Below are 10,293 nucleotides of genomic sequence, written 5' to 3'. Positions count from 1 at the left end.
TGCTCAAGGCCCAAGGAGCCATCCCCTTTGTTAAGACCAACATCCCACAGACGCTGCTCAGGTCTCTGAAGCGGGCTAGCTGGGATCTGGGCTGGGATGAGCCCAGGGCTGAAACAGCTCTTTAAAGTCCCATTTCAGGGCAAAGGGTGAGGAGGGGGCTAGTCATGCAGACTTCAGAGACCAGGGTTCTTGGGCCGGCCCTTTCTGTCCCCGGGGCTGAATTCCTTTATCGTAGAACCTGTGGATGGACTCCACAGTCTGTAAGGGCCCTTCGGGCTCCAAGGTTCTGTAAAGCTACACTCTGTTTCTATCCCAGTTTCTCTCTCAAATTGTTCTATTTCTATCCAGGCTTCTCTCTTTGATTGTTCTCCCCATCACTTATTCTCTCCCTTCCCTACTCAGCCTGTAGAGCATCTGTGTTTCGTGAGGAACATGTTCTCAGTTCTGATGGCAGAGCTGTGGGCTCTTTGGTCCTGATACTAGGAGTCACGGCTGGTGTCTGATCTTGGTCTTTCTTGCAGCAGTGGCCCCTCACTCCAGCTGGAAGGGAGACTAGGAAGTCTCAGCCTTAGGGAGGAGCTCATGGAGCCCAGGAAGCCCTGGGGTCGACTCTGGAGGGTGGTTGGCCCCCATATGGAGAGGGGTCTGCCCAGTGAGGCTTTTACCCTCAGCTCCTTTTCTTCTGCTTCCCTTAGCTTTGAGTGCGGCAACCCCATCTATGGCCAGACGTTGAACCCACTGAACTTAAAGAAGACATGTGGGGGCTCCTCAAGGGGAGAGGGAGCTCTGCTGGCAGAAAGAGGGTCCATCCTAGACATGAGTACTGACACAGGTGACAGCATCTGCATATCAGCCAACTTCTGTGGTGTTTATGGCCTCTGGACCACAGGTTCCCGCCTCAGGTACTCATTGATGGTGGTGGTGGGGTGGGCTTGGACCTGCCTAGAGGAACTAGGGGAAGTAGAGGGGTCTGCTCCTCCCATCAACTTTCATCTACCCAGCTCAGTACTAGGGGAAGTGGATAGGAGGGCTTCAAATAACTCCTACAGTAGCCATGCCAAACATACCATGTTTTGTCCAGGCAGCAGCAATGTAATTAATATAGAAGTAATTAATGACCTTCCACTCATTAATTCATCAGTTCATTAATTCATTAATCAATACAACTCTCCATTCACATACCCCTTCTCTTACTCACTCATCAATCTGTCCATTTATCTATCTATCCGTCCGTCATCCATTCAACTACCATGTGGTCATCATCTCAGTCCCTATCCATCAATTAATTTTACCATTCATCGACTATTTATTTAAAAGATTTTTATTGAGTATTTACTGTGTCAGACATAACAGCTCCTTGGGTACTAGCTACTTGGGTTACTTCAGTGCATAAAATAAACAAATATCTCAGCCCTTGAAAAACTTACACACACCCTTCCTTCCAACCATTTATTTATCCATCCATCTTTCCATCCATCCATTCGTGTATCCATCCGTCTATCAATCCACATTTGTATCTCTCCATCCGTCCATCCATCCATCCACCCACCCATTCATTGTGTATGGATGTGTGCATCCACCCATCTCTCAACCCCACTCTGTGTACCCACAACATGGCACCTATACTGGGGACACAGACACTCTTGGACCCAGCCCCTGCCCCTGCCCCTGCTGTGCTCTTAGACACAAAAATGACTTAGTCAGAAAGTGATCAGGTCTCTAAGAGAGGGTCAGAGCTTGTGGGAATGCACAAGAGGAAGCTGACATTTTCTTCAACAGAGATTTATTAAAAGCTTATACTCTTGACTTTCAGAGCAGGGCAAGGGAAGGGAAGGATTCCTGGAGGAGGCAGCATTTGAGCGTGGTTTTGAGGGCTGGACATGCAGAGATGATGTGGCGTCTAGAAGGCTGTAAGATAGTGTGTAAGCGGCTGACTTTGCCTGCAGCAATATGCACATGTGGAAGGGCTAGAAGGGGAAGCCATGGAGAGTTAGAGCCTTGAAGGGCAGTCAAAGAGATCAGACTTTACGCTGTGAGCAGTAGAGAGTCACAGAAGGTTGAAGCAGCTCCTATTTTTCTGGGCTGCACCCTGGGGGAGCTCAAGCCTCCTGGCACCCCGGCACCTCCCTTCACATGCTGAGCTGTGGGAGTGTTTTGCAGGTACACTGGAATTGCCTCTTCCATCAAGGGGAAAAAATTGGGTAAGTCCTGGTCTGTGCCTGTGGTCACCCCATTTAAAGAAGAACCTGCCAATCTTTCTCCCAAGGACATTTCGCTCAGCTTATATCTCCAGAAAGATCAGCCCCACAGATGATGACTGGGAGAGAGACTGCGTGGTTCCCACCCAGCCTCCCCTTGTCCAGTGACTCTTGGTCCTCTGAGAAGGGCTTCTGTCCTGCTATCTAGCTTTAATCTCTTCCTTTGTCTTGACCATGACCCTGGAACCCACCCTCTGAGGCCAGGCAGTTGGGATGCCCAGGGCAGAACAAATGAGAGGTGCTGGCTGGGTGCGGTGGCTCACACCTGTAATCCCAGGACTTCGGGAGGCTGAGGCGGGCAGATGACTTGAGGTCAGGAATTCGAGACCAGTCTGGCCAACATGGTGAAACCCCGTCTCTACTAAAAATACAAAAGTTAGCCAGGTGTGGTGGTGGGCACCTGTAATCCCAGCTACTAGGGAGGCCGAGGCAGGAGAATCGCCTGAACCCAGGAGGTGGAGGTTACAGTGAGCAGAGATCATGCCACTGCACTCCAGCCTGGGTGACAGAGAAAAGCTTCGTCTCAAACAACAACAACAACAACAACAAACAAACAAAATGAGAGGTGCCTGTTTCTCTCCCCTCCTCTTTGTGCAGTGACCACAGTGGCGGGCCCCATGGCCCGGGACGTGGAGAGCCTGGCGCTGTGCCTGCGAACCCTGCTGAGTGAAGACATGTACCGACTGGACCCCACTGTGCCCTGGATGCCCTTCAGGGAGGAGGTAAGCCAGGTGGGAGAGCAGACCTGGGAGTTTCCTTGCCCCCTACCATCATTCCTCCCTGACCTATCTGCCATCTCACCTTCCCAGGTGAAGACCCCCTTACCCACCCCAGGCTGCAGTGAGTGAGAAGCCCACATGCTCAGTCCAGTTTGTTTCCTGCCCCTGCTGGATGCCAGCTGCTTTGGGCTCTTGGCTATCTGGAGCCATAGCTGTAAGTGCCCCCAAAGAGGGCCTCCAGTACCATATACTCAACCCATGCAGGCAGAATACTCAGCAAGTGTGGTTCAGAGGATGTGGCATCCAGTTAAGCTGGGCTTTTAACCCTCTAGGTAACCCTAGCCAAGTCACATCTCTTCTCTCGGCCTTAGCCTCCCCATCAATACAATAAAGAGGTTAGGCTGGGAGATCACTCCACACCCTTCTGTCTACAGCAGCCTTCATTTATTCATTAATTCATTCAACAACATTTGCTTGTACCAGCTGTGTGCGAGGCTCAATGTGTCTCATCCTAACACTCTACAGAATGAGCAGCACTCCTCCCATTTACAGCTGGGGAGGCTGAGGGGAAGTGAAATGACTTGCCTATGATCATGTAGTTAGTAACTGGTAGAACTGGCTTTGAACCCAGCAGAACCCTCTCCATAGGGCAGTTTCTGTCTACCTCCTGGCAATGTCTGTTCCTCCGATTCCCTACACCCCTCCTAGCATTATCAACCTGAGATCATTGTATATCATCCATGATTTGCCCCTACAAACATGCAGTGTGTGATGGGTGAGGGGTGGCAGCCTTTCTGGCAGCACCCCACTTCCTAGGACTAGGGGCCCTCCACCCCAGACCCTAGTCTGGGTATTTGCCCCTATTGATCTCCATCTTCATCTTCTCCTAACATTTCTCTAGCTTAAATATATTTTTGTCTATGCATGACTTACTCACCTGCCCACCCACTCAACTCCAACCATCCATTCATCCACTCACCCACATATGCATTCAACCCTCTGCCCACCCAGCTACCCACCATCTCATACATACATCCACTCACCCACCCAGGAGTCTGTCTACCATCTATCTACTATCCACCCCATCCACCCAATCACCCATCACATCTATTTCTCCTTCTTCCAGGGGGTTCTACAGAGTACCTAGAGCCTGGAGAGTATATAGGGAGGCTCCCAGGGGGTCTTGGGGTGTCCACGTGGATTCCCCCCTTGGTGAGGACAGCTGTAGACCAAGGCTCTGCCCTTAAAGTCTGGTTCCTGGAGACAGTGGGGCCACCTTGTCCCCAGCCCAATCTCTCCTCCGAGCTCCACCCAGCCTCTTGTGCCCCCAGGTTTACACCAGTAACCGGCCCCTTTGAATCGGCTACTGTGAATCAGATGGTTACATCCAGCCATCCCCTAGCATGGCCAGGGCTGTGCAGCTCACCTCTTGGCTGCTCCAGGATGCATGACACCAGATAGTTTCACCTGGTCCTGGGTGAGAGAGAGGCCGGGCCAGTGCGAGGATGCTGGGCAGGGCCATCCTTGGAGACAAAAGTGGCTACATCTGAGTTTGAGGTGTTGAGATAGTTGTGTTCCCCCTATGCTTCCTGGAGAAGACTGATGGGGTGGAGGTGGGGATAGGGTGAGCCCTACCCTGTAAGGAAGGCATCAAGCTTTTATGTCTTCTTCCTTCAGGGGTGGAGATTCAGAAACTCACTCCTGTAATTCCTTTAGCTTGGTTCTCTGTTGCCTCCATCAAGGGACCGTAAGGAGCTTTCTGTCTCCAAAATCACCACCCTAGCCCTACCCCCACCTCCCCTGCCTCCAGTGGCTTGTCCTGGCCTCACTTCCCCTTTGAGATTCTACGATGTGATCTTGCGCTAGCCTTTTAAATTCCCTGGGCTTGTTTTCTACCCAATGGGGTGGCTGTGAAGATTAAATGTGGTTCCACAGATAAAGCACTTGGCATGCTGGCTGGATCACAGTGACACATGAAGGAAATGAGGGCTGCTCTCGTTCTGTTCTGTCGCATCTGTGTGTGGGGTGAGGGAGTGGGGCGGCAGGAGAGCGACCAGCGACACAGGCCTCCCATGCATGCTGAGGCACTGAGCTGGACGGAGATGCACGAGATGATGTGGCATCCCTCTTGAAATCTTGGGGGATACAGAGACAGAGAACCAGGCAGGGTTGGAGAAGCTCCGGATCCTGACTCTGCCTCTGCCTCCGTAGGTTATTCCCTTCTCCATCCCCCAGGCAGAATATGCCATCAAAGACTTATATGCAGGGGGGATGTTTACTGATGGAGGGGTCACTCTTCTAGAGAAGCTGTACGTTATCTGCTGGGACTCAGGGGTGGGGCATGGTGGAAACAAGGTAGGGGAGGGGGCTGGAGCCAACCTGAGTCCCAGGAGGGAAACTGGGGGCCTGGGCTGGGATGCCTCTGGCTAACAGTGTGACCTTATGCAGCAAGCCACCCACTGTGCCTGTCTTTAGGAGGCACCTGTTCCGGGGGTGGGGCTGAGAGCAGAAGTGCATCTTTGGGTTTGGCCTTCTTCTTGTCTACGGAGTGGAAGTTGGTTGGCTGTGGGGGCAGGCCATTGGCTAAAGGCTGTGATTGACCCATCTGTGACTGGTTCCTCAGAGAGGGGGACATTGTGGATCCCAGCATAAAGGGCATGGTCAACCAGCTCTGCCTGCCAGACCCTGTCAAGTGTTTATTGGCCTGGTTCCCAAGGTACACAGTAAATGCGGGCCCTGGTCAGGGAGGGCTTTGGAAGGGCAGGGGCATAGGGAGTAGGAGGGGCTCAGAAAGCAGAGGGAGCCCACAGAAGGAGAGGAAGTGGGGTCAGAGAGGAGGATGAAGCCCAGAGAATGGTGGTAGCTCCGAGAGGGGTTCAAAATGGGGAAGAAGAATGAAGGACTGGGTAGACGGTGGCTCATGTCTGTAATCCCAGTACTTTGGGAGGCCAAGGTAGGAAGATCCCTTGAGCCCAGGAGTTTGAGACCAGCCTGGGCAACACAGTGACACTCCATTCTCTAAAGAGAATGGAAAAACAAACAACAACAACAACAACAACAAAACTAGCTGGGCATGGTGGTGCACGCCTGTGGTCCCAGCTACTCAGGAGGCTGAGGTGGGAGGATTGCTTGAGCTCGGAAGGTCAAGGCTGCAGTGAGCTGAGATTGTGCACTGCACTCCAGCTTGGGTGACAAGTAAGACTCTATCTAAAAAAAAAAAAAAAAATTAATTTAAAAAATAGTGAAAGAAGGGGATGGGGCTAAAAGAGTAGGGTGCTCACAGAGAGGGGAGGGGGCTTCAGAGACGAGGCTCAGAAAGGGGGAAGGGCATTTGGAGGGCGGCAGGGCTAGTGTGAGCTTGGAGAAGCTCAGGGCTTGGTGAAGTGGTATAGGCTTGTTGAGGATCGGGGGGTTCCATGTCAGCGTGTTGATTCATGCCACCCTTCTTGGACCCCCTTCTGGGCAGGCTGGCTGTTTCCCTGTGGGTTCTGAAGTTGAACTCACCATCTCATCCCCCTCTAGGATCCCTGAACTAGCCAGCATCTTGAAGAGATTCGTGGAGTGGGGTGAGTCTCCCTAGGGCCAGCTTCTACCCACAACGGTTGTCCATGGGATGGTGGGACTTGAGGAGGGGCATGTGGCTAGAGTTGGTGTCCACTTAGAGGGGTAACTATTTAGATTTTGGACTTTAATTAGGGTTTTAAGATCATGCCTGACATTAGCGTTATATTGAGACTTTTGATTGGTGTTGGGACTTGATTTGGAGTTAAGATCTGAATTAATGCCGGGTGTGGTGGCTCATGTCTATGATCCCAGCACTTTGGGAGGCCGAACAGGAAGGATCACTTGAGGCCAGGGGTTTCAAGACCAGCCAGGACAACATGATGAAACCTGTCCCTACTAAAAATACAAAAATCAGCAGGTGTGATGGCATGTGCCTGTATCCCAGCTACTCGGGAGGCTGAGGTATGAGAATCATTTGAACCCAGGAGGTGGAGGTTGCAGTGAGCCAAGATGGTGCCACTGCACTCTAGCCTGGGTGATAGAGACTCTGTCTCAAGGAAAAAAAAAAATTCTGAATTAAGGCTAAACTAGGTTGAGGTAAAGTGTGGGGCTGAAGTTGAGATTAGGTTTTATTTGGGGTTGGGCTTAAGACTGAGGTTGGTGTTGCAGCCGGTTTGGGTTGGGGTTGGGGCAAAGATAGATTTGGAAGTGGGTTGGGACTGAGGCTGGAGTTGGGGTGGGGCTAGAGTTAGGGTTAGAGATGAGGTTGGGAGAGGATTCTGGTATGGGCTTGGGTTTGCTGTTGGGCTTGGCCTGGTGGGGTTGGTGTTGAGATGCTGGGCAGATTGGGGTGGAGTGGCCTGAGGGCTAACTGGGTGCCTCACAGATTAGGGTAAGGAGCCTGTGGCCTTTGAGGGAGCCCCTGAGTTCCTGCGACTGGTGGAATGAGGAGTGGATTGACTAGAGGATGTGTGCTCTTGGGGACCTTGGGCAGGCAAGATGTCTTGGCCAGGGGACAAGACACAGGGTCACTCCCATCCCATCAGTTGATTTGCAGCGTGCACTGAGGCCTTGGGTGCCATGTCCCCATTTGTATAAAAGGGGTCCCTCCCATGCTGACCTTTGAATTTCTCAGAGTCTTCCTCTTCCTCCCAAGAAACTGGGAGCAGCACACAGCAGTGGAGGTAATGCATGCCTGGGAAGACCTTGAGGGGCTGTTGGAGCCGGGGCTGCAGACACCTGGGTAGTGCCCTGAGTGTTCAGTTATGGCCGGGCCTGCAGAGGAGGCCCAGCTGGACCTGGGTGGGGGCGCTTGGTGACCTCAGAAGTTATTCTAGTCCATCTCCCTAGAGCATTGTCTGCAAATCCTTGTGACCTGAGATTCAGCTTCCCACTCCTTCACCTCTGTCCCTGGGAAGACCCTGAACCTCCACAGGTATCTCAGGCCGAAGCTCATAGCCTGAGACTTCCTCCTGGTGTGCAACTCGGTGCTGCCTGGCAGCATCTGACCTTGTCTGGCCAACAGTAACCCCTGCTGGTCCTACCCTTCCCACCCCTCACTGTCCCTGCAGGAATACCAGCAAGAGTTCATAGCCAAGTGGAGGTCCCCGGACCTGGATGTGCTGCTGGTGCCAGTTCTGGGCTCTGCCTTCTATATAGGCTCTTCCTCCCTAGCACAGTGGGTCCTGGTGGGGTTGAGACTGGGAGTCCAGGACTCCTGAGTCCTGCCCCAGCCTCTGTGATCTTGCTCTCTGTCTCCATTCACTTAAATATTTTTTAAGAATAAAAAATATTTCTTAAATTGAGATAAAAGTCAGATAACACAAATTCACCATTTTAAAGTATACAATTAAGTGGTTTTTAGTATTTCAAAATGTTGTGCAACCACCACCATTATAAAATGTCTGAACATTTCTGTCACCCTGAAAGGAAAACTTGTACCTGTTAGCAATTTCCATTCACTTTGAACTGTATGGAAGTATAATTCACACGCAATAAAATTCACCGATTTTAAGTGTAATTTGATGAATTTTGACAAATGTATACAGTTGTATAACCACCACTATAATCAGAAATACAGAATATATTTTTAGAATTTATAGGATATATATTCCATCACCCCCAAGTTTCCCTCATGTCTCTGCAGTTCACTCTATCCCTAACCCCAGCACCCACCGATCTGCTTTCTGTCACCATAGCTTTGTCTTTTCTAGAATTTCATACAAATGGAATCAAAGGGTATGAAGCTTTTGTGTTTGGCTTCTTCCACTTAGCACATCCATTTACTCTTTTTTTTTTTTTTTTTTTTTTTGAGACAGAGTCTTGGTCTGTCACCCAGGCTGGAGTGTAGTGGCACAATCTCGACTCACTGCAACCTCCTCTGCCTCCTGGTTTCAAGCAATTCTCCTGCCTCAGCCTCCCAAGTAGCTGGAATTACAGGTGTGTGCACCACCATGCCTGGCTAATTTTTGTATTTTTAGTAGAGACACGGTTGTGCCATGTTGGCCAGGCTGGTCTTGAACTCCCAACCTCAGGTGATCCACCCACCTCAGCCTCCCAAAGTGCTGGCATTACAGGCATGAGCCACCGTGCCTGGCCCATCCATTTACTCTTAACATGTTCTCTGCTGCCCCACTTCAAAAGGTGTCTTCAGCCCAGCCTGCCCAAAACATTGGCTCAGGACAGGGTAGTATCTGGGCCATCCCTGGGTCCCATGCACAGGTGCTGGTCTCCAAGGTGCTGCCCAAGGCAGGATGAAACTCAGGTCCAAATCCGAACCTGACTCCTCTCCCCTGACCTTAAGAACATGTCCTCCTGGGTCCCCCCACCGTGGCCAGCCAAAGGCGCATCCCACGCCTGACTCTCCCTACACACTGCTGGCTGCTACAGAAAAGCTGTCCTTTCAACTCCAGGTGGCGCTGTACACCCCTACTATCTTGAAGTACGGTGCACAAGAAGGCATGGGCTGAATCCTCTGCCATCCACTAGCTGTGTAGCCTTGGAAAAGGCCCTAATCCTGCCACCTCGATTTCCTCACTTGTACACAGTCAATAGTAATCCCCACCTCACAGAGTGGAGAGGATTCAAGAAATCAGCAATGTGATGAGGCCAGCAAAGTGCCTGGCACTAAGTAAGGCTTCTGCAATGCAGATTCCCTCCTTCCCTTCACCCTGGGGAGAGCCAGAGGCCGTTGTCAAGATGACTCCTGACGCAAACTGGCTACTCCGAGCCCAGAGCGCTGAAGTTCCCAGAAGGACCGGGAGGGGGCGCCCACCGACATTCTTCCGCACCTGAGTCTGCGCTGACGATTTCCTGGGCTTATCCGGATCTTCCTGCAGAAAGCCAGTCTTACATGACCCTGTACAACCTCCTGGACTTTCCCGCGGGCGTGGTGCCTGTCAGGACGAGGGGGAACTGGCCTTCTACAAGGGGTACTGCGGAGATAGTTCTGACAAAAATTTCTTGGAGGTCAGTTTCCTTCTCCGAGCCTCTCCCGCAGCGGGGACTAACCAGGGCTGGTTCTATCCGGGTTGGGGCCCGTGGCGGGTGGTGGTGGAGAGAGTAGGGCGGGGCTGGTGTTTACCCTTCGGCACTTACGCTAGTTTCACCCCAACCCCGAGGACACATCATTTGACCTTCATGACAGCCCCACCCATGTCAGGGGAGAAAACTTTGCAAAACCAGTGGTTTTCTTTGTTGTTGTTGTTCCTCTTCCTCCTCCTCCTCCTTCTCTTCTTCCTTCTTCTTCCTTCTCCTTCTTCTCCTTCCTCCTCCTCCTCCTCCTCCTCCTCCTCATTCCTCCTCCTCCTTCT

The 10,293-nt window shown here is 51.7% G+C and overlaps 1 protein-coding gene across 1 annotated transcript; it reads left to right on the top strand.

The window, feature by feature from the left end:
* The first annotated feature begins 710 nt into the window (after nt 1-710).
* On the top strand, nt 711-3,396 carry LOC108535618 (fatty-acid amide hydrolase 1-like). The gene is made up of 4 exons (XM_017881701.1): nt 711-902; nt 2,161-2,201; nt 2,856-2,980; nt 3,068-3,396. Exons 1-4 carry the CDS (start codon nt 817-819, stop codon nt 3,104-3,106), a joined length of 291 nt encoding a protein of 96 aa, XP_017737190.1. The 5' UTR covers nt 711-816; the 3' UTR covers nt 3,107-3,396.
* Nucleotides 3,397-10,293: the final 6,897 nt, after the last annotated feature.

Source organism: Rhinopithecus bieti, unplaced genomic scaffold (genome assembly GCF_001698545.2).
Source record: "Rhinopithecus bieti isolate Rb0 unplaced genomic scaffold, ASM169854v2 scaffold_12155, whole genome shotgun sequence".
In the NCBI taxonomy this organism is placed as follows: Eukaryota; Metazoa; Chordata; class Mammalia; order Primates; family Cercopithecidae; genus Rhinopithecus; species Rhinopithecus bieti.
This window is presented reverse-complemented; position numbering and strand designations above follow the sequence as displayed.

What these genes read in the sequence shown, in the direction of transcription:
- LOC108535618 (XM_017881701.1), top strand. Translation starts at nt 817, where the DNA reads ATGAGTACTGACACAGGTGACAGCATCTGCATATCAGCCAACTTCTGT. An exon ending in ACCACAGGTTCCCGCCTCAG is followed by an intron (nt 903 to 2,160) that starts GTACTCATTGAT and finishes AGTGTTTTGCAG; the next exon opens with GTACACTGGAATTGCCTCTT. An exon ending in CATCAAGGGGAAAAAATTGG is followed by an intron (nt 2,202 to 2,855) that starts GTAAGTCCTGGT and finishes CTCTTTGTGCAG; the next exon opens with TGACCACAGTGGCGGGCCCC.